The sequence below is a fragment of the Phyllostomus discolor genome, chromosome 6, assembly GCF_004126475.2.
Source record: "Phyllostomus discolor isolate MPI-MPIP mPhyDis1 chromosome 6, mPhyDis1.pri.v3, whole genome shotgun sequence".
In the NCBI taxonomy this organism is placed as follows: domain Eukaryota; kingdom Metazoa; phylum Chordata; class Mammalia; order Chiroptera; family Phyllostomidae; genus Phyllostomus; species Phyllostomus discolor.
Window position 1 is genome coordinate 146,297,391 of NC_040908.2, and position 23,524 is coordinate 146,320,914.

At 47.1% G+C, this 23,524-nt stretch overlaps 1 protein-coding gene across 4 annotated transcripts in view; it reads left to right on the forward strand.

Moving 5' to 3' along the window:
- The first annotated feature begins 8,302 nt into the window (after positions 1-8,302).
- KIAA1549L (KIAA1549 like) overlaps positions 8,303-23,524 on the forward strand; it is a 231,739-nt gene continuing 216,517 nt past the window's right edge. For 2 of the 4 annotated variants that reach the window (XM_028515516.2, XM_036029214.1), the window contains exon 1: positions 8,303-9,345. In XM_028515516.2, the coding sequence (XP_028371317.2) occupies positions 9,072-9,345 (274 nt within the window). In that variant the 5' untranslated portion in view covers positions 8,303-9,071. The remainder of the gene's footprint in view (positions 9,346-23,524) is intronic. The other 2 variants (XM_036029216.1, XM_036029215.1) reach the window with 2 other exon arrangements.

The window sequence follows — 23,524 nt, forward strand, 5'->3', positions numbered from 1 at the left end:
TGGGGATTGCTTGCTCCTGGACTGGGGATCATTCACACTGACCATGGGTTGAACCCACAACCCAGGCACGTGCCCCAATCGGAAATGGAACCCGCAACCTTTTGGTGATGGGACGATGCTCTAACCGACTGAGCTATACCTGCCAGGGCCCATATCTTTTCATCACTTCCATTATATTTCATGTTATTACCTGTTGCTTTTCCCACTAACTAAACTCTTGTATACTCCCTACCTTTGGCACTTACTACATGCCTGGCTATAGTGGGCACTGAACCATTTGTTACATGAATGAATGAAATTAACAAAAATCTGTTGAATGAAACTTAGTAGGTCTAAATTTTATTACCTGCTTTGCTAATTAGGTGATAGGGTTTTGAGCAAGTTTGGGCTTCCGTTTATTCCTCAGGACATTGAGAGAGCTTGGGGTAGCAAATGAAAGCAGCAAGGGCTGAGCAGGCTGTATAAGGAGATGAAGCAGACTGCGTGGGGACTTTGGCAAAGTGGAGCATCAAGTCCTGTCCAAAGGGAGCAGGAGATGCATGTGCAACAGCAGACCCAGTGTGAACCGACATGTTTTTTTCAGAAAACACAGAAATATGGGTGTCAGTGAAATACTGGCAACTAATTAAAAGTTAAATTTTTTAAAAATTCTAAATATGGCGTAGGCTGAACACAAGTCATCGGCATGCCACAGTTGTTTTGGGGGTAGCCATTTGGCTGGGATAGTTATTCTTTGTTTCCTTTCAATTTTGACATCAATAATTCTGTTCATTATAGTATTGCTATATTGCAGTATGGCCAGCAGGGGGAGAAGGAGTTCTTTAATCATTTTTCTTTCAAGTTTGGTCCCATGAGAGCTTCAAAGAAAGTAGAAATAGGGGCAGTGTAGGCCATGTCCCGTGAACATTGATAATATAATGTGGAAAGTTTCTAGCTTTTATAAATAGATTTTGAAAAAGTGAGAAAGGATTTCAAGCCTCAGTGAATCCTTGAGGTTCCACTTAGAGTGGTTTATCATAGAAGCAAAGGAAGGCATCCATTCCATACATCCATTACTCTGGTGCCATATAGGCTTACCATGCAGTCTGAGAAATGGGTGGCTCATTTCCTCTCCAGCACAGGAAACTGCTGTCTGCAACTGAATAGCATGTGAGCAGTGAGCAGTCACCAATGGTCTTTGAAAAGAGTGATGTGATGGGTGAAGTGCATTTATTTTAGCTCTTCTATCTCCTACTTAGTTTTGTTTCACTAATAGCCAGAAGAGACTATATCAGCCAGCTTTTGCTAGGTTATACTGCAGCCACAAATGACCCCCCAAATCTCTGTAGCTAAAGCAACTCTTGTTCTTATTATATGTCGGTCCCAGGTTGGCGTCAGCTCTGCTCTTGGCCAAAGGCCATATATATAGCCCATGGGTGTTTTCATTTTTATAACTGACTGAATGAGCTGCCTGAAGGAGTAATAAGTACTGGACACGTTCTCCTAATGGAAGAGGGAGGAGATGCAGAGAGCTGGGCCTTGCAGTGGTTCCTAGAGCTCATGAATGTAACCGACATTCTGTCACTACAGCCATATCCCATGAACAACAACAACAACAACAAAAGTAGCATAGTCAAGCCTGATATCAATGGGGGGGAAAATAATCAGGACAGGAACATTTTGTAAGTCAGGCAGTGATGGGTGAGGCAATGTAATCTTACAGGGAAATGAAGAATAGAAAGGAAGGTGTTTTTGTTTTTCCCTGTGAGGAAACAGGAATATCCTCAAAAACTACCAAAACTCAGTGACTTGATTTTTTTAAAATTCATTTATGGAGGTGAAAGCCTGTGTTCACTGGTTTAATGTCTTGTTGCTACAGGGAGATCTGGGCACATCTCTGGGCAGAGGGGCGGGGCCCTAGGGCAGCATGGGAGAGCCTGCGTTCCAGGGCAAAGGGTAGACAGGCTAGTTGCCCCAGTGACCAACCTAGCCCTGGCATGAGGACAGATTCCCTCAGGCCCAGGCATGATGTGACAGGAGGAAGTTATTGTGTCAAGTCTGCAGGAGTCTAGAGTGTGATGGACAAAGGGAAAAGCCCTCCTATCGTCTTTTGCTCTCGGATTGAAGGGGAAACCAGAGGTTACAGTGGCATGTGTACCTAAAAGTTAACATGGCTGCAGGGGGAGGTGCAGCGGACCTGCCAGTCTAGCCTGGGAAAAGGATGGGATTGGCTGGGGAAGCTGAGCCCTTCTGGAATTCATGGCAGCTTGTGCCGGGAGATTTAAAGGAGGGAGGGCAGAGACTGGCCCTTCTCTTCCTCTGCGATCCATGCTGGGGTGTGCAGTCAAAGGCATTCCCAAGACCCAGCGGGCCTTGGAAATGGCATGAGCAGGTAACAGGTGCTCTGACCCTGTGTGGCCAGAGCCCCTGCACAGCCTGCTGCAGTGGTTGGCCATGGCCCTCGGCCCCTGGCATGGGAAGCTGCAGTGTGGTGATGGTGGTGCAGGCCGCATGTGGGGACTCCTGAACGGGAGCCTGACACCAGAGAGCTGTCCGCTTTGCAGCCTCTGGCTACAAATAAGAATGGAGTGGGATTTCTGGGTATGGTTTTGGATTTGTCTTTTTGGGAACACACAGGTTTTCTTTTTGTGTTTTTTTGGAAGAGAGGAGCCTGGAGCCAGGGAGCGCCTGGTTCCCCCAAATGGTGCAGCATTATAATAAAGACATTTTTCCTTCCCCACCAACCTTTGTCTTGCGCCCGTGTTCTGCGGTGGGCAGCTGAAGCCACTTTCATTCAGGAACATTGTTACTCCGCGTGGTCTGTTGATCAGGATAGAAATGCAGGCTCTTGAGTGACCTCAGACTTAATCAGAATATTTATATTTATTTATTTGTTTGAGTCTCACCTGAGGATATATGTATTAATTTCAGAGAGAGAGGAAGGGACAGAGAGAGAGAGAGAGAGAGACAAACATTGATATGAGAGAGAAACATCGATTGGTTGCCTCCTGTACACTTCTGACCTGCAGCCTAGGTGTGTGCCCTGACTAGGGATCAAACCCGCAACCTTTTTGTATAGTGGATGACGTTCTAACCAAATGAGCCACTTAGCCAGGCTCAGAATCTTAATTTTAAAAAAATCTACACATTTTTGTGCACATTAAAATTTGTGAAACTTGGCTAATGGATGTCTCTATCTGGGTGCCCTTACTGGCTTTTGTTTTCCCCCCCAAACATCTTTTTCCTATATTCCCAGGGTTTGACTCATGGTATCTTCATTTGCCCCATTCCAAAAGCTGAATTGTTCTCTTCAATTTCCCCTCCCCCCCCATTGTTACTTACCCTGTCGGATCCACTACGATATGGTTCCTGTCTCTTCCACGCCATCCCCACTCTGCGGCCTTGGTTCAGGCCTGAGAACTTGTGAAAACCGATGCTAATTTGACTTCCTTGCTACCAGCCCACCCCCTCTCTCAACTCCAGCCAACCTCCTTATTACTTGCCATGTCGTCTTATTAAAAGGCAGTTCTGATTCAGATGGCAGCAGTGGAGATGACAAGGAGATGCTCAGGGCAAGGGAGACGGTGTCAGTAAACATGCATCTGAGTGAACATAGACTTCTGCCTGTGAAACGGGTCAAGGTGAGTCTTGGACCAGTTTTTCCAAAGCTCCTCACGTGGAAATCCATCCTGGAGTCACCGTGGGATGCTCACCAGCTTTAAATAATTTGACTGTTGCCTCCAGGGTAACACCCGGATCTCCTAGGAGGGTGTTCAATTGTCTGCTCTGTTCCCTGCCTGCCTCACCAATAGAATCTCTCATTGCTTTCCTCCTCATTCTAAAGAGCCATGTCGGCTACTGGGTCTCGTTCGAAGGTGCCTATGGGTTTATAATTCCGACCTTGACATTGCTCCAGTGCTGTCTCCCTTGCTCCCATCTTTGTCAGCCTGTCATGTCCCAGCTCAGGTGTCAACGCTGTCAGCCTTTTGGACCCAGAAAGAGAGTTAATATCTCTTCCTTTATGTCATTTTAACTGATGGCACAATCATTTTATGATTTTATTTTTCCATGTCTATGTCCAGAGACCCTTGAGGGCCATGGGTTTTGTCTTTCTCATCTTCATAGCCCCAGTAAGCACAGCGTTGGGCACATAATAGTGGCTCAGTAAAGGCTTACTGATGAATGTAAGAGTAAAGATTAAAATGATGGCTTACATCAGGCATTGTGAAGGAACGACAGATAAGACTGGGTTAATATACAAACATGTCTAATGTCAGGCACGTAACAGGCACTTAACAATGGGAGATACTGTCGTGCATGCTGCCTCTAATGGGGTGATGATTTTATCTGGTCTGAAGATGCATTTAATTGGACTTTCTCATAAAACAGGAGTTTAGGCAAATGAAAAGTGGCATTGGCTACTTGAGAGTTGACATTTATTGCGAGTGGGCTAATATCCTTGACAGAATGTGTTGTTTATGTTACACTTCTTTTTTAGAAAAAGATTATATTTATTTATTTTTAGAGAGGGGACGGGAGGGAGAAAGAGAACAAGAGAAACATTGATGTGCGGTTGCCTCTCATGCACCCACTACTGGGGACCCGGCCTGCAGCCCAGGCACGTGCCCAGACTGGGAATCAAACTGGCACTCCATCCACTGAGCTGCACCTGCCAGGGCTAGAGTTTCGTTTGAAATTTCTGGCACTTTAAGTTTCATGGCACTTTAGGGGCCACTGTGTTTTATACAGATATGTTTTAGTTCCTCAGTATGTCATATGTCCCTGGTTTGCCGCTCCGGCTCTCCTCGCTGTCATGTGTGCCCACAGCCCTGTGCACTGCAGCTCCAATGTCACCTGCCCGGTGTGGCCTGTGTGCGTTTACGGGTCTCCGTCTCGTGGCTCTTGAGTTCTGAGCTGGGTGAGGGTAGAGGCAGGGCCTGGTGCACTGTAGGAACCCCAGGATCTAGCACAGTCCTGGGCACAGAAAGGACTTCAGTGTAGACCTGAGCCTGGTACCACCAAGGAGTGTTAGTAACAGAGGTTAGGACTCTTCTATTTATTGCAAAAAAAAAAAAGTGAAAGAGAGGCCCAGGTATTCCCTACCTTCCCCTACTCCCCTACTATGGTAATGTCTGAAATTTCAGGTGAGGGCCTGAGACTACTTACTGCCTGGGGATCAATTATTTCCACCACCTGACAAAATGCTTTGCACAAAAGGCACCGACTTTTTAAAGCTATGCAACAATGAATTCACACACAGGGAAAGTCTTGAAGCTCTAGTTTTAATAGACTAATATTAACAAAAAGGTTTATGGTTGCTATATCATATATAAGATTGACTGAGCACTTACGATGTGTCAAGTATACTTCTAAAGGCTTGACATGTATCTACTCAATTGTTAAAGCAACCCAGTGAGGTAGGTACTCTGATCCTTTCGTGTTATAGATGAGAGAGAGCGAGCGAATCTGTGATTTGCCAAAAGCTACATGGCTAGCAACTGAGGGAGCCGGAATTTAAATGAAGTAGCCAAGTCCGAGATTCTATGCAGACTCATCAGTCAAGAACTGGGATCTCACCAAGCTCCCTGCTCCTGCAGAGACGCTCTCCAGAGCTATCTCTACTGGGTGGGGATCTGGCACAACCTCAGCCTCTCCACATCTGCCTCCAGCTCAGAGCTCCTGCCCCGAAGCAGAGTCTCCACACGTCCCCCCTGTGCCACGCTCCCCAGGCACCTCACCTTTACTTGCAAAATGCTGCAAACTTCCCATGCCTTTCCACCCTGCCATCAGCTGTGCCTAGCCAACGCCAACTTTAAATGCTACCTTCTTGCGCCTCTCCTCCTCCTCCAGGCAGAAATGGTCACCCCTCACCCACACGCCCACAATGATGGGCCATCTGCACACGCCTCTACTATTCTCACAACTTGTCACTCTCAGTGTCTGCCCCTCACTAGACGGTGGGCTTCTTGAGGAAAAGGACTGTGTCTGACCTGGAGGCCAGTCTCATCAGGGAGAAAAAAATTAAACGAAACACCAGTGTACCAACCCAAATCACTGAAAAGTAATTTATATCTTGTCCAAGTCAGGCAAATAATGTTGAAGGGAAGGTCCCATTTACCACATGGAAGAAACCTTTCAGAGACACACACTTGTTCTTTCTCAGTTCTGTGGTAAGTTGCTCTGAAAACTACTCTCTCCTCTCTCCAAATGCTCATGGAGAACACAGCTATGGGGCAGTTTGCCTCTCTTCTTTTGCAGCCTTTCCCCCTTCTGGATCTTTCCATGTCTTAGGCCAGGAACAGTCTGTCTGTGCCATACAGATCCAGCCAGCCCCTCTAGCTTCCTGTGTGGGGCTCACTCCTCTGTCCTATCAACACCACATCATCTACTGGGTCCAGCACAAATAATGTCCTTCTTTTATCAGGAAATCATAAGCATGTTATTCTGTAACATAATAATATCTCACACTCAAGCCCACCATAGGACATTTGAGGTGAAATGTTCAAATTACTACTATAAATTATTACACCCATATTATTACCCTGCCAGCCGCACTCAAGCAGGCGTGCCTTCTGCTGGACTCCGTCTGGGCAGCAAAGGGCTGGGGCGCGGTGGGGGAGGGGAAGGCTGTGATCCTAAAGGGTTTATACGTTTTCTCTCATCACGCCCACCCTCGTGTCCTCAGCCGCTGCTAGCCAAGCCTGGCACATGATTGGTGCTCCTGACTTTCCTTCCCTCTCTCCTTCCCTTCGGGAAAAAGCCCAAATATGTCCAAAGCTTTCCCCAAGTGGGCCCCGACATTCCCTCTCTTCTTTACCTCTCGTTTCTCCCTGATACAGTGCTAGGCTTCACACGAGCGGCCCCAGGGCACCGAGCAGAGCACGCATTTTGCAGACTCCGCCCCTCCTTCACTAGGCCCTCTACTCTCCGGCCCCTGCCTGCTTCTCAACACCTCAGCCGCTGGCAGCCTCGCAGTTTCAGCCTCACTCGGCCCCAACAGCCTGCCTCCATCACCCTCACCACTCTGTCCCTGGGATCGCGCTCCCTTTGCTGCCAGGACGTTCCTCCCCTGGTGTGGTGGTGCCTGATTCATAGCCACAGGATGGTTTTCTCATTAGTGTCTCAAACGGACTTTCTGAGTCCTTTTATTGCTTCGTCTAGACCGTAAGTTTCTTAGAAACAGCAAAACTAATTCAATGGAACAGCAAGCTTAAAAAAATAATAACTCCATTGGGACATGACTGTATTTCAATAAGCCTTAGATGCATTATGAGACACATCTGACTTCTGAAAAGTTCATATGTGAAAGATATGTGTCATGGGTGAAATGTGTCAACTTCTGTCCTATACTGCTGTGTCTTGAGTATACTCGGGCACGCTCCACCTCTGTGTTTTGCCCTTGCTGTCTCCTTTATCTGGAATGTTCTTCTGGCCCATCTTCCTGCCCTCGCCTCCTTGAGGTCCTTGCTGAAATGTCACCTTCTCCATGAGGCCTTCCTTCAACCCCATTTAACACTGAAACACTGCACCCCCGATTTTCATTTTTTCCCTCCATAGCATGTATCACTGCTGACGTGTTACCTATTAACTTGTTTCATGCCAGTGTTATTTCCACTACGCTGTCAGCACTAGGCGAGCAGAGGTTTTGCTTGCGGCTGTTGTCTTCAGCGTCTGGAACAGAGCCTGACTCATAACAGGCAGTGAGTAACGCTGTTGAATGGACAGTCTGAACATCAGGTCGGGGACGTGTGTTTTTGCTCACCACTTCCATGCCCCGGGCTCAGTCCACTAGTTGGCAAGCAGTGGGCACTCCATATGCATTGGCTGAGGGATGCATGTAGCTCTGACGCCCTAGGTGACTTGCTGATGGCCATCTAGCCTGGCAAGAGAAGAGCAAGGAGGCCGTTCGGCGGACTGGGGGGGGGGGGGGAGGGCTTTTGACCCACTGGGTAGTGACTGCTTAAGTCTCCTATTTGAGGAAAGAGACTTTTTAAAGAAGCCTTTCTCCTGGTCTCCCCAATGCGCAGTGCACTGCTTTGCACGTAGTGTGGCTGCAATAAATATTTATGTGATGTGTTTTAATCCAGCATATTATTGCAACTAGGACACTGCTGCCTCAGTTCCTCAGGGGTAAACTGGACATTCAGGTGCTCACCGGCCTCTCCCAGAAGTAGGGAACAAACAGCACACAGCGCGCCCTCCCACCTGCAAAGGGCTTTCCAAAATCCAGGCTGAAGAGCCTTCTGGCCTCTTCAGCACATTGGCCATGACCACTTACCTCCCTTTTTGGGACCCGACGGCCTCTCCTGCCCATCTCCGCTCCTCTAGATGGGGGGCCGGCAGGGAAATGATGGGGAGGGAAGCCCGCCTTGCATTCCTTATCCCGACCTCCGCAGCGCAGGAACGGCCGCGAGGGGTCCCCTTCCCTGGCCCTCGGCCAGCGAGGCGCGCGAGACCAGGGGGCGCGCAGTGGCTTCGCGCGAGGACGCGCGCGCGCGTCTGCCTTGCCTGCCTTGCCTGCCTTGCCTCCCTCGCCTCCCTCGCAGGGTCCGGTGGCTACGTGCTTTCTTTGTCAATGAGGCGCAGCTTTGAGCTGCAGTAGCACTCTCAGCCCGGGAACCGGAGCCGGAACCCGAGCCCGCGCGAGCCAGCAAGCGAGGAGAGCGGGGCGCAGAGGCCGGAGCTGGCGGTGGGAGGGAGGGTCCCGAGTGCGCTCTGCGGCCGCCAGCACCCGCTCCTCGCAGCCTCGACCCCTCAGTCAGCGGGAGCTGCCCGGGGGAGGGGACCCCGGGCGGCGCCTGTCCCACCCTCACTGCCCGGGGCGCGCCCGCGCGCAGAGACAGCACCGTGGGAACCCCAGTCGGCTCCCACCGCGGCTCCATGCGGCCCCCGCTCCTGCACGGTTGAAGCCGCGGCTCCCGGAGCTCGCCCCGGCGCGGCAAGACGAGCGAGCAAGTCGCGCCGCCTGGCGCTTCCACCCTCCAGCGCGCGAGCCATGGCCGGAGATGCCCGGTGAGGACCGGGGCGCCGAAGGCTGGGCTCCCCGGCGCGGTGCGGAGCGAGGCAGCGGCCTGGATGTGTAAAGTGTCTCCATGGCTCTGCAGGAGGCGAAGCCCCAGGGCCCAAGGGAAACTGGACTGGCGGCGCGGAGGCGCAGGGGCCGGCCTGGGACGCTCGGGCTCGGTGGGGTCGGTGGGGGAGCGGCGTGCACCCTGGGCTTGAGAGGCTCCGGACCGGCGCTGGCCCTCGGGGCCGCCGGGTCCCAGGAAGCACCGCTGCCGCTGCTGCTGCTGCCGCTGCCGCCGCTGCTGCTGCTGGGACTCCTGCTGCTCGCGGCCCTTCCTGAGCACTGCCTGGCCGACCTGGGTAAGCGCTTGGCGGCTGCTTCGCCCTCGGGGACGTTTCAGTAGGAACAGGGCGGCCCTTAAGGGCCGGTACCTGGCGGGGCGGCAGTGGAGGGAGAGGTCTTTGCAGCGCCGGCGCTGGGTTGTTCTCCACCCTTAGCTGCTGCAACAGCAGGCGAACTGTCGGAAATGTGTCTCCGGGGAAGGCACCGCTGGGCGGGGAAGTAAAAAGAGGTGCTTTCGCATCTTCTTTCTGGACAAGTTGCAGGTCCTTTCTAGTGGTCCCGCAGGCATGCTTCATTTAGATGGAGATCTGGTGTGATTAGGACACTTTTAAAAGGGATATGTTGTAGTAAGACATATTTCAGGGTGGGGATGTGCACTATATTTGGGGTTCCCTGCTGGGTGTCCACTTTTTTTAACTGCATGAAATGACCAAATTTTTAGACATGTGGACTAACCAAATAGTGTTTCCCCCTCTGTGTTGACAAGAGACGCCTTTTCTTCTGGGATAGAAGTACCTAAAATAATTGCACGTTACAAAGGAATACAGGCACTAATCAAGTGTGTATACACACACACACACACACACACACACACACACACACATAAACAATCCACTGTTTCCAGGACGTTAGTTAATAATCACCCTTGGCTGTCAGACTCCCAAGAATCCTCAGGAAATAGATTTCTGCAATTCCTTGGGCGGTTTGAGAAATCTGTTGTAACTATTTGGGGAGAATTATTCTGCAAATGTGCTTTAAATTTACACTGTGCAGTCAGCAATTGTCTTTGAAATAAGAATGATTACTGTGGCACTTGTAAAGGGCAGGCTTTTGTTTGTGATGGAATTCTGGGCTCTTGGTACATTCCATTCATCAAGGAATACAGTTCTCACTTCAGCCAATATGATCCTATAGTTTTGTGGTTTTTAGCAAGGACTAATGAGGACTGCTTCTTCCCCCTTCCCCAAAATTAGATTAAATTATGAAGGAGCTCATACTTTTAGATAAGAGAGGTTCAGGTTTAAAATATTTCTTCTTTTCAGCAGCTTCTTTTCAAAAGCCCCGTTTCCTTTGATTCCTTTAAAGGGTCACTGACATGAGGTGTCTGTGTGCAAGTGACTGTCCAGGAATTTTCTGTTGGGATTGCAGTGGTCACAAAGTTTGGTAATCTTTGCCTGGGTGCCTGAGACCTGAGAAAAGCCCCTGAAGAATCTCCACCCTCAATTTTTATGCTTCTAGCAGTTTTCAGGGAGTGAATTTGGTTTCACGGTTAAAGGTAAGTCCTGAGCCAGACTCGTGTAAATAATACTTAGTAGCCATTGGCTCAGAAACACACTGAGTTTTTACTTAAAATGAATCAGATCCTTGATAGGTTTGTAAACTGTTTACGAGATGTTAACCTTTGGGATGATCATTTGAGTGCAGACACGAAAACCTGTCTAACCTTCTGTAATATGTGAAATTTGTATGTGTGTGTTTTTCCTCTGCAGTCTGATGTCAGATAATTTCCTCTGGTTTTGAATTTCTGATCTCCCTTCCGGCCCCTGTTCATTGATTGACCTTCTGAGCCTCTGACTTGACTTGGCTCCTCTTTCAGACTGCCAGACTTGGGGGGCTTCTGATCTCTATCTTTTGGGTTTCACCAGTGTGCTTTTTCTTCTTTTTCTTAATGTGGTGGTCATGGAGATCACTAGGAAAGAGGATAAAAGTGATGGTAAAAATATCATTAAAGTTGATGATGTTCCCCAATGCCCGCGTTTCCTCCGCTCATTGGAGTGACTTGTTGCTTCCTCTGTACTTTTTGGGTGCTCTTTGTGTGGTCACCCTGATGAACAATTCCTGGTGGTCCAGCTCACCTGTGGATCCAGTCTACCGCTGGGCTCCGTGGTTTGCAGTGTGTTCACCCTGATTCAGTTTCACGACTTGTTTCTCTCTCAGTGGAAGACTTGAACACTGGGCTCCCTGCCTTGCCTCCCACCTGCTTTCATTTGTTCTCTGACTTCCACTTGAGGCAGCTTCACGGCAGGGCGGGCGAGTCCTGGACCTGATGCAGGGCATCCCAAGGAGTTTGGGTGAAGACAGTGTTAGGAGGGAGGCAGGAGAAGAATGGATGACACTTTTCCGGACCTTTGGCTTGCAAAAAGCAACCCAGTTTTGAAACTTTCCTGAGGGGGCAGCTGCAGGTTGGTGCTGCCTCTCACTGCAGAGTGTGTTTGACGCTGAGTAGCGTGAGAAGCCAGACCCGTGATGCTGAGGTCCTGCTGCAGGTGCAGGCTTGCTGCAGCCCTGTTGTTGGCATCCTCACTCTTCTGTGCTCCCTAAGCAAGGCTAAGCGAGGCATTGGCTGCTGTTGAGAAATGGGTAAAAATAGATTTGTTTCTGGAAAATGCTGTGGCAGTTGTTCAGAACCTTTGTGTCCTGGGGCCCCTGCAGTACGTTCCCAGACCATGTCCATCCACTGCACCCCACCTTCTTTCACTTTGATATTCCAGGGGGATCAGGTTTCCTTCTTTCCTTTTCTTTTAAGGAAGGGCTGCTGCCTTGAACGTCCTCCCTCAGACTTCCTCTCCTAACTTCCATCTCCACGGAACCCTGGCTCATAAGCAGTGCCTTTGGTCTGGGGTGTGGGAGATGGGTGTGGGGAAGAATGTTCTTCGTAGCAGCAACCTCTGATGCCCTCGGTTTCCCTCTGCCCTCTGGGGCTCCAGGCACAGGGGCGAAGTTCAGATTTGACTTCCTCATCTTCTGAACTGATCATCCATTCAGCTCTTGTCAGGAAACATTAACTGTCTGCCCATAGACGCAGTACAGTGTTCGTTCCTTTATGTGACCTTGTCTTTCTGGGCCTCAGTTCTCTGATCTGTAAAATGGGGACAATGATAACTCCAATCTAATTGGGTTGGTTTGAGGATTAAATGAGTTAGTACATCTAAAGTGTTTAAACAGTGCTTGGTACATAGTGAATGCTCAAGTGAGCACCAGTGTTCTTCTAAGGTGGCAGAAACGGAAAAAGTGGCGGTTACTGTGTTCGTGCGCTGTGTTGAGGCACAGGGTACAGAGGTAAGGGCAGGATAGCAGTTTGTGGAAGCCCCTCATGAAGAGGGTGAAATGTGCCCTTGAACTCTGATATGTGTGATCAGATCTAATGAGATGAGGGAACAGTTAATTCTGGAAGAGCGGGGGCTATGAAGGATGAGTAGGTGTTGGCAGGATTGATGGTAACATTTCAGTTAGAGGAAAAGTAGAGGGTTCTTTGTGGCCAGAACACAGGTTGCTAAAGGGAGGAGAACCCTGATACTTTTACTGTCCGGGGGCATTCCCAGGTCCTCCTCTCGGGGTGCTGCACCCTCTCGGCTCTCCCTGAAAGCTCCTCCCCTTCTCCCACCAACTTGTAAGTTCCTGATTAATCTTCGTTTTCCTCTTGCCTGTTACAATGCCCACTGGAGAGTAGGCACTTACTACGTTTTCAGCTTTTTTTCATTCTTATTCCCTCTGTTTTGCTGATTCTGTTAGATGTTAGAGTAATTATCTTATTTAAGTAATCCACAGTAAGTTGTGAATGAATGCGTTACTTGAGGAATTAATTGCATTTTGAAGGCAGGATTTGTGGATACCAGGAAATCTCTAACTTAGCACAATGTATGGGGGAATAGTTTTGACTCCGGATGTGTTGCCTCTCTCCAGTCTTGCACACCCTCAGCTGGGAGTCGCATTTGAAACAGGTGCACAGTACATTTGTTCATTCATTCATTCAGTATATCTTCAGTGTATCTCAGCTTCCTGAGGTTACAATAATGAATGAAAATAAGCTCCCATTCTCATGGGACTTAGGGACTAGCCCAGTGCTTTCCAAACTTTAGTGTGAGTGTAAATCACTCAAACTTCCTGTTAACATGCAGATGCTGATTCAGTGGGTCTGGGACAAGGCCTGAGGTTCTACATTTCTAACAAGCGCAGGGTGATGTCGTCTGTTGTTCATGGACCCCACTTTCAGCCAGCAAGTGACGATCACGAAATGAATGTGGGTTAGACCGGGACAAGAGAAAAGTCTAACTGCAGTGGGTTTAAGAGAGAGAGGAAGAAGAGACAGGAAAACAAACAAAGTCTTTTCTACAAAAGGAAGCAGAGTGATAGGGAGGGATCCTTGCACTTTTTACCCTCAATATTAATGATTAGTGCTTCACAATATTTGCAAGATGTCTCAGAGCTTGCCTCCCATTTCTTCCCCACCGCACACACAAAGTGAAGAAAAGATCTCGGGAACAGAAACACTGTACTTCTAATGTTGACACCAAACAGAAGTCAGATACCCCCTTCCCGCCCCACATCCTTCCTTAAAACGGAACATCACTGTGGAATGGTAGAGAAACTGAAGTTCTGGCAGAGAATTTCTCAGAAGCTGACTTATCTCAGGGCTTAAATTACTAGAATATGATCTGAGAATATTCAAAATGAATGTGTATGCTTCTTTTTTTTCATTTTCATTAAACTTCAAACCCTTATTGTGATTTTCCTCCTTTCTTTTTCTTTTTTTTTTTAAACAAACAACAACTCTACTCTTCTGCAGACAAAAATGAATAGTTGGAATGACCCTAAAACATTTTCGTTGCTTGACAACGTATTACAGGGGATTTCTAAACACACAGAGGGACACATTATTCTGTGTCACAGGAGGACTGCCTTGGATGATGGCTCTCTTCAGGGACTCCAGGACCAAAGGTGCAGTGAGCAACCCGGGAATTGTAAATGTCAGTTATTGTAGTAGCTGGTGGGAAGGTGGCAAGGAGTCATACATATTTGGCAATATTTATCAAGTGCCTGGCATGTGCCAGGCCAAATTTTCATTCAGTACAGGAGGTTTAGTGGAGAACGAGCCAGGCTCAGCCCCTTCCCTCCAGCAGCCTGCAGCCCAGGACAAGAAACTCTTAGTGGGCAGAGAGGCAGGTCCGCAATGTACCCCTATGAAGTGGGTCAAGTGAGGGAATGTGGCAAGACAGAAGGTACCTGCCTTGTCCAAAGAGCCTGTTGCTGCTTGGCTGCAGCCTGCCAGGGAAGGGGGCTCAGGGTGCCAACATGCTTCTCAAGAAAGGCAAGATCTTTATTTCAAATCTTGTTTTCAAATGTCACCAACTAATTCAGACTTCTGAAATGTCATGCTCTGCAAAGAACATACCCATGAGGCACCACCAGTTTTTTCTTTTTGAAAGTGAAGTTTATGAAGGTATAAGTTATACACAGTAAAATTCACTTTCCCCCCCTCACCTGAGGGCATTTATTCACTGCTTTTAGAGTGTGGGGGAGAGGGAGAGAGAGAGGGAGAGGGAGAGAGAGAGAGGGAGAGGGAGAGGGAGAGGGGGAGAGAGAGAGAGAGAGAGAGAGAGAGAGAGAGAGAGAGGGAGAAAGAGAGAAACATTGATGTGAGAGAGAAACACCGATTGGTTGCTTTCTTGTATGTGCCCTGACTGGGGACTGAACGTGCCACCTGGGTATGTGCCCTGACTGGGAATCAAACCCACAAGCGTTTGGTCTACAGGATGGTGCCACACTGGCCAGAGGAAATTCACCCGTTTTAGGTATACTGCATGATGAGTTTTGACAGAAGTGTACAGTCATGGATCCACCACCACAATCCAGATATAGAACATTTCTATCCCCTCCAGCCCCTTTTTCTAGCTCAGAGTTTTTAAACGTGGGCACTGTTGATATTGGGACTGGACCATTCTTTCTTGTTGGGGACCGTTCGGTGCATTGGAGGATGGTTGGCAGCATCCCTGGTCTCTGACCAGTAGATGCAGGTAGCTCCACCCCTCCTCAGTTCTAACAACCAAAATGTCTCTGGATATTGCTCAGTGTCACCTGGCAGGTGAAATTGCCCGTACTTGACTTCTACTGCTCTGGCTTTGTAGTAAGTCTTGAAATCAGGTCGTGTGAATCCTCCTTTTTTCTTCATTTTTCAAAATCTTTTTGGATATTCTATGTCTTACCCTTTTCCCTATTGATCTTAGTGTCTTCTTGTCAATCTCTATAAAAAAAGCTTGCTGGAATTTTGATTGGAATGGCACTGAATCTAGAGCAGTTGGAGAAGAAAGATATCTGAACAATATTGATTTTTTTGATCCATGAACATATCTTTCTCCATCTATTTAGGTATTTTCTATTTTCTTTCATCAATATTTTATGGTTGTCAGCATATTAATTTTGTACATGGGTTTTCATGCTTTAGTAAATAGTACTTTAAAAGTGTCTTTGAGAGCAGATAGAAATATGATTGTTAGAACATTAACCTTGTATGATGTGACCCTTCTCAACTCACTGCAGTTCTAGTAGCTTTGGTAGAATCTTTGGGATTTTTCTAAATAGAAAACTGTGTTATCTATGAATAGATAGTTTCATTGCTTTATTTCAAGTCTGGATGTCTTTTATTTCTTTTTCTTGCAGTCTGCACTAGCTGGCACTTCAAGTACATTTTTGAATAGGAATGGGGAGAGTGGCCATGCTTGCCTTGCTCTCAGTCTTGGGGGAAAACATTCAGTCTTTCCTTATTAAGTATGATGTTGGCTGTATTTTTTCTTTTTAAATATTTTTTTTTATTTTCATCTACAATTGATGTGCAATATTATATTAGTTTCAGGTATACAACCCAGTGATTAGACATTTATATAATTTATCAAATGATCACTCCAATAAATCTGGTACCCATCAGACAGCATACATAGTCATTACAGTGTTGATTATATTCCCTGTGCTGTACTTGACCTCCCTATGACTGTTCTGTAACCACCAATTTGTGCTTCTTAATCCCTTCACTTTTGTCACCCATTCCCCCAACCTCCCTCCTGTCTGGCAGCTGTCAAAATGTTCTCTGTATCTATGATCCTGTTTATGGTCTGCTTGTTTATTTATTTTGTTTTTTAGATTCCACACATAAGTGAAATCACATGGCATTTGTCTTTCTCTGTCTGACTTATTTCACTCAGCAGAGTACCCTCTAGGTCTGTCCATGTTGTTGCAGATGGCAAGATTTCATTCTCTTTTAAGTGGCTGAGTCATAGTTCATTGTATATATATGCACCACTTCTTTATCCACTCATCTGTTGATGGACACCCAGGTTGCTTCCATATCTTGGCTCTTCTAAATAATGCTTCAGTGAACATGTGGATGCAGGTGTCTTTTTTAAAAAGTTGTTGATGAGAGAGAGAGAGAGAAAGAGGGAGAAAGAGGAAGAGGGATTGATTGATTTTGTTGTTCTTCCACTTCATTATGTGTCATTGGTTGATACTTTTATGTATGCTGACCAGGGATTGAACCCACAACCTTGGAATATCAGGGTGATGCTCTAACCACCTGAGCTACCTGGACAGGATGCTGGTGTTTTTTTTTTTTTTTATTTTAGTGTTTTGGGTTTCTATAGATAAATACGGAGAAGTGGAATGCTGGGTCCTACAATACCCAGAAGTAGAATTGTTCAGTTCTTCATGGTTTTTTGTAACTTTTGTCTTTAAGTCTGTTTTGTCTGGTATGAGTATTGGTATCCCAGCATTTTTGTTTTGTTTTGTTTTAATTTCCATGAAATATCTTTTTTCCATCTCTTTACCTTTAGTCAGTGTGTATCTTTTGGTCTGAAGTGAGTCTCTTGTAGACAGCATAGGTAAGGGTCTAGTTTTGTTATTCATTCAGCTGCCATATGTATATCTTTTGATTGGAGCATTTAAAACATTTTCATTTAAAGTAATTGTTGATATGCCCTGGCTGGTGTGGCTCAGTGGATTGAGCACAGGACTGGGAAGCAAAAGGTCACCGGTTCGATTCCCAGTAAGGGCACATGCCTGGGTTGTGGGCCAGGTCCCCAGTGGGGGACGCATGAGAGGCAAACACACATTGATGTTTCTCTTTCTCTCTCTCTAAAAATAAATAAAATCTTAAAAATAAAGTGATTGTTGATAGATATGTATTTATTGCCATTTTATTTTTCATATTTTTATCTTTCTTTTCTTCTTCTTAAAGAAGACCCTTTAACATTTATTGTAATACTGATTTAGTGGTGATGAGCTCCTTTAGCTTTTTCTCATCTGGGAAGCTCTTTATCTGTTCTTCAATTGTAAATGATAACTTTACTGGGGAGAATAATCTTGGTTGTAGGTCCTTGCTTATTATTATTTTGAATATTTTATGTCAATCCCTTTTGGCCTGTGAAGTTTCTCTTGAGAAGCCAGCTCACAGTCTTATGGGAGCTTTTACAGGTAACTACTTTTCTCTTGCTGCTTTTAAGATTCTCTCTATGTCTTTGACCTTTTGCATTTTAATTATGTTATGTCCTGGTATAGGCCTCTTTGGGTTAATCTTATTTGGGGCTCTCTGTGCTTCCTGGACTTGTATATCTATTCCCTTCACCAGGTTAGGGGAGTTTTGTGTCATTATTTTTTTCAAATAGGTTTTTAATTCCTTGATCCCTCTCTCCTTCCAGCACACCCGTGGTGTGAATGTTGGTGCGCTTGAAGTTGTCCCAGAGGCTCCTTCCACTATCTTCATTTTTTTTCTTTTTGCCTTTCTGATTGGGTGTTTTCTGCTTACTTATCTTCCAAATCACTGCTTTTATCCTCTACTCTTTTCCTAAGTTCATTGAGCATCCTTGTAACCAGGGTTTTGAACTCTGCATCTAATAGGCTGCTTGTCTCCACTTTGTTTAGTTCTTTTTCTGGAATTTTTTCTGTTCTTTCATTTGGGGCATGTTTCTTTGTCTCCTTATTTTGGCTGTCTCCCCGTGTTTGTTTCCCTGTGTTAGGTAGAGCTGTTACATCTCCCAGTCTTGGTAACGTGGCATTACATAGTGTGTCCTGTAGGGTCCTGACTGCTGTGTGGGGGCTGACCCCATGGAGCAGGGCTCACTTCAGCAGGGCTCTGGTGCTCCTTGAGTGTGGTGCTCATTGAGGTGATTGGGTGGTGCTCTAGTGTGGCTTGAAACTGTCTGCCAGGTGTACTGGCTGTGGGGCCTCCTGGAAGGTGCAGGCCGAGATCAGCTTCTGCATGTGGTCTGCCCAGGGCCACCTGGCACGAGCTACAGAGTGATCTGCAGATGTCTGTTACTTGTGCTGGGCTTGGAGGTGCCTGGGAGAGGCCAAGCTGCAAACCAAGGTCGGCTGCCAGTAGTGCTGGGTCTGGGGCCACTTTGCAAGAGGTACAGGGTATGCTGAGGCCAGGTGCTGCTTGTTTGAAGTTTTTGAAGCTTTGATAGATTTTAGGAACATATGCATTATGAGCCAAGACAGGCTATTTGTATGGAAAAGCCACCAGCAAAGGTTTGGGTGGGCCTGTAAGTTAGGTGGGCAGGGTTTCAGGGAATCACCAGGGTGGGGTGAATAGTGTTAGGTTGATGGAGACTCAGATATGGTGCCCACCTGCTGGTTATGTGAGGGGAGGGCTCAGAAAAGGAATAATATTCTGCTAGCATGTCAGTTAGGGAGAAAGCCAACCCTCCAAACCTCTCCCCAAAGCCAGACAATTCAGTTCCTCCCCATTTGTCCCTGGCACCTTCCGAGCTGCTACTCGTTGCTGGTGCTCCGAGCAAGTGGGTCCCAGTAAGTTCTTGCATGGGCCACTTAAAGAGGAACTCCTGTGACTCCAGTAGTCCTTCGTCTCACTGAGCCACAATCCCCACTGGTTTTTACAGCCGGAAGTTATGGGGGCTTCTCTCCCTGGCACTGGAACCCTGGGCTCGGGGGTCTGGTGTGGGGCTGGGACCCCTCTTCCTTTAGAGAGGACCTCTGCCATAGTCAAGATAAACGGGGATAAACACTATGTTTAAACCAACTATTGCAGATGTAAATAAGGCCAAGTAGCTGCCTCAAGCATTTAGCCCAAGGTCACTGCTGCACCTGCCATCTGCCTACTCGGGCGAGACTTTGCCTAATGCATTCTAACCGCGAGAGGGGAGTTTGATTTTGATTTATATATGTTAAATCTATTCTTAGATTTAAAATATTTTGACTTCAGAAACACAAAATGGCTTTGGTATTTATGCAATACCAGTAAAAAGGAGGTCTCAAATATTTCTAACTTCACTCTTTCAATGTGAAATATGGAATTAAGTGTCAGAATGAATCCAGGACTCCCAGACCCACCTACCCGTCTGCCTCTGTCTGTGCTAATGAATGCTGCCCCTCTGTCACTCACCTTTCTGTTTGCCCAACATCAAGAATGAACCAAGGAAGGCTGAAGAAAGCTGTGAAGAGAAGAAAATGTGTTGAAATTAATAGCACAGCTTAGAAGCCCCTGTCGAAAAAAGCCAAGTAAAAATATCTCTAAACCTACAGACTTCATTATCAAATAATGAGTCTTTGTTTTGAACAGAAGAGGAGGATCTGGATTCTGAGCATTATTTTGAATATAATTAAACTGGATGGAGGTATATTAAAAAGTCAGCGCTATCCAGCTATCTTTGGCATGTTCACGCTCTCATCTTATTAGGACGGGAGGTGAAAGCACAATTCAACCTGGTGAATCCTACAGAAATGAAACCTTTGCTTCACTGGGGTGGGGAAGTTCTTGTCTGTCGTCCAGCAATAAAAATGACATTTTAAGTAAGCGTTTTTCCAGTCTTACGGCTAATGTGGCGTGGTTACTTTTCCCTACAGGGGTGCTCGCCCCCAGAGTTTGGTGTAGCACTTCCCAGTGGCTGCAGCTTCCACCCTCTGTTCTTATTTGAATCTCAGCTCCCTCCTAGGAGAGGGTTGAGGGAGTAATTTGCTAAAGGTCATGCAGTGGCCCAGGGATTTTCACATTATTCTGTGATTCAGGGGACAGATTACCTAGCTACTCAAACAAAGCTCGCTCAAGTTTGGGGCCCGAGGCCACAGAGGAATTGCATGTGACATATCCAGTATAGGAATGAAATAGAGCTGGGGCATGTGGACACTCTAATTAATGGGCAGAAACCAGAGGGAACATTTTTGAGCATTTACTAGTTGTGTGAGCTCACTTGATATTCACAACCTTGTGAAGTAGGTTCTGTTATGATTCCTATGTTTCCGATGAGGGAACCGAGGCACCCAGTAATTTAACGATAACTCATCCAGTGTCACACAGTTAAGTGTCAGAGGTGGGGTTTGACCGCGGGAGTGTGATTCCACAATCTGGAACCTGCTTCCACGGTAAGAGGCTGGGGTGACTGGCTTAGTGTCTCACAGACCTGGTGGCCTCTTGCTTCTCCCTTTCCTGCAGGCTGTGTCCGTCCATCCACCTCCTTCTGCAGACTGGCTTTCTCTGCTTACCTGTGGCTTCTTGGTTTCCCCATAACTGGACCTTTCTTGGGGCTTTGTTTGCTGTGGTGCTCACTGCAGCCAGAGTTGACATGCCCGCCATCCACTTCTGTCTTGGTCCCAGTTCTGTCTTTCCTGGGAGGGAAGATCAGGCTGCCATATTGTGGCCAGTGGAATGAGGAGAATTTCTCCCTCATCGGATTAGCAGAGGCTGGGGGAGAAGGGTCATATGGCACAAAAAGGACTTCCTAGGCTGACCCTCCCTCAGGCACGGCAGTTTTGAGTGAGGTGGTGTGGACAAGGCAAGCTCTTCTAGGCTTGTCTCGTCCCTCATGACAGCACAGGGCGGGTGCATGTGCTGGTGAGCCAGCTCTATGGAAAACGACGACAACAAGCAGCCTGATTTATAGTGTTGGCCAATTGCCATGGCGTAAATTCTCCCACCATGGCTGCTGTCAAGCTACCGGGGTGACAGCGGAGCTGGGAAGAGATGCACACTGTTGGCCGAGCGCGGATGTGGTCCAGGCCGTCTATGGACTTGATGCAGGGCAGCTGGTGCAGTAAGGGCAGGACGTCTGCACGGAGTTTGAAGTTTAGGCTTAATAGGCCCACCACCTGGGTGCTTTAGTAATTAGTTAAATGGGAATAAGATATCGAGGGAGAGAGTGTGGAAGATAGGCTCATGCAGCCTAGAATAGCTTAAGGTATGTCATCCGAAGTGTAGGCACACAGAGGTGCTTTCTAAAATAGTGCAGGTTCCTTTGTCTATGTGGTCTCACTGGTGGCATATAATTAACCCTTTCACCGATTGTAAGATGTCAGACCTCATTTTCTGGAGGGGCGTTGGTTTTGTTGTCTGACACTGAAAGGTAGTTTTTCTGCTTCCAGATGTCACACCTGCTCCTCATTTGGTCTTGTCATTTTTTCTAGGTTACAGACCTGGAGATGCGACATCCACGTGGTGGCCGATGAGACCTCCTTCAGTTGAATGTACACTATTCATCCTGATTGGAGGTTTTATTTATGATCGCAAGGCCACGCTCAGTGCGTGTAATTATGCTAAAAGCCCAGACAGTCCCGTGACTTCGCCACTGCCAGTGTGTCTGATGTCTCCACAGGTCTTGAGCCATCGGGTTGGTTCCTTACCCATGCACATCTGGAAAGGGGACTGGGAGTCGTGGCTTTGGTGTGTTTCTTACAATTCTGCTGACGTCCCCCATCTTCTGCCTGATGGGACTTTGTCACCAGCCCCGGCCAGCTCTCAGCATGGTGTCGGCCGTGGGGAGATGGAGTGAGGGAGCATTGACAGGGCAGAGCTCTCCTTAGACATGGAGTTCCAGGTGTCCTACTGATGGAAGGTCACGGTCCTTCCCTATAAAAATAGCACCATTAATTTATTCTTTTAATTTCCCTGGGGATGTAGCAAGAGAAAAATTTTACAAGATTCTCCTTTTGTGTTTCATTGGAGATTTGTCCTAGTTTGTGGATATGTTGACTTCTGAATAGGAGGACTGACGTTTATGAAGCAGCTACTACTGTGTCAGTCACTAGATTAAGAGTTTACTCACTGTAAGGTAGTTCTGTCCATTTTGCTTGGAGAAAACTAATGTTGAGAGAACATTTATGAAACTGACTTGCCTAAGGCCACATAGCTTATAATGTTGAAGATAGGATTCGAAGCCACATCTGATTACAATATAAATACATTTTCAGCTATACTGTGCAGAACTTTCCCCATTTATTAAATTGTCAAACATACAGAAGAGTCGACAGCACTGTACAGTGAACAGCCATATACCTACCACCGAGATGGTACCATAAACATTGTGCTATATTTGCTTTATTATCTATCTATCTATCTATCTATCTATCCGTCCCCCCTCCAACTAGCAATTCATCTTATTTTTGATGTATTCAAAATAAGTTGCAGACATTAGTACACTTCATACCTAAACACTTCAGCACGTATGCCACTGATTAGAGTTAATATATGTTTACGGTTGTTTTTTGGAGGTAATTTTCACATACAGAGAAATGCAGAAATCCTAAGTATAAATCTCCAAGTTTTGATGAATGCATGTACCCTTGTAACCTGAATCTCTGTCAGTATATGGGACCCGACCATCACCCCAGGAAGTGAGTTTCCTCTTGCCCCTTTCCAGATACCCCCTCCCTGTACACTGCCCCCCACCTCTTACTCCCCAGGTATCACAGTTTGATTTTTTCCTACAACGGTTTTGTTTTTATACCATGCAGTCTTAAATAATGATGCATGCTATTTTAAAATGGACTTTTCCTTGTAACTATTAAGTCAGACAGTATTTACTGAGCGCCTGGTAGGTGGCAGGCACTGTGCTGGGTGCAAGGAAACAGGCATTGACTCCTCCGTGGTGGGGAGAGAGAGACACTATTAGTTGGCTCTTCAAAGGAGTAAGTATATCCTTATGGGCAGAGGTGAGGGCTGAATGGGAAGGGTAGGGTGCAGCAGGAGCCTTGAGAAGGAGACTGACTGGTCAGGGAAGGCTTTCCTGAGGAAGTGACATTTAAGCCCACTTCAGAAGAATGAAAAGGAGATAATCAGGCAGGGGTTGGGGGCAAAGGAAAAAGTGCATATTGTCCTCTGGTGGAAGGGAGTGTGGTTTCTTCGAGAACTATGGAGAATGCAGGGGTGGTTGGTGGGCAGGAATCAAAAGGAGGGTGGGTGGTGGGCTGGGCAGAAGAGGTGGCAGGGCCGGATCACACAGCTGATGGGCTATGGCCTCTAGCCTTATCTTAAGAGTGACAGGAACCCTGGCTGGTGTGGCTCAGTGGATTGAGCACTGCCTGTGAACCAAAGGGTTGCTGGTTCAATTCTCAGTCAGGGCACATACCTGGGTTGCGGGCCAGGTCCCCAGTAAGGGGGTTGTGTGAGAGGCAACCACACATTGATGCTTCTCTCCC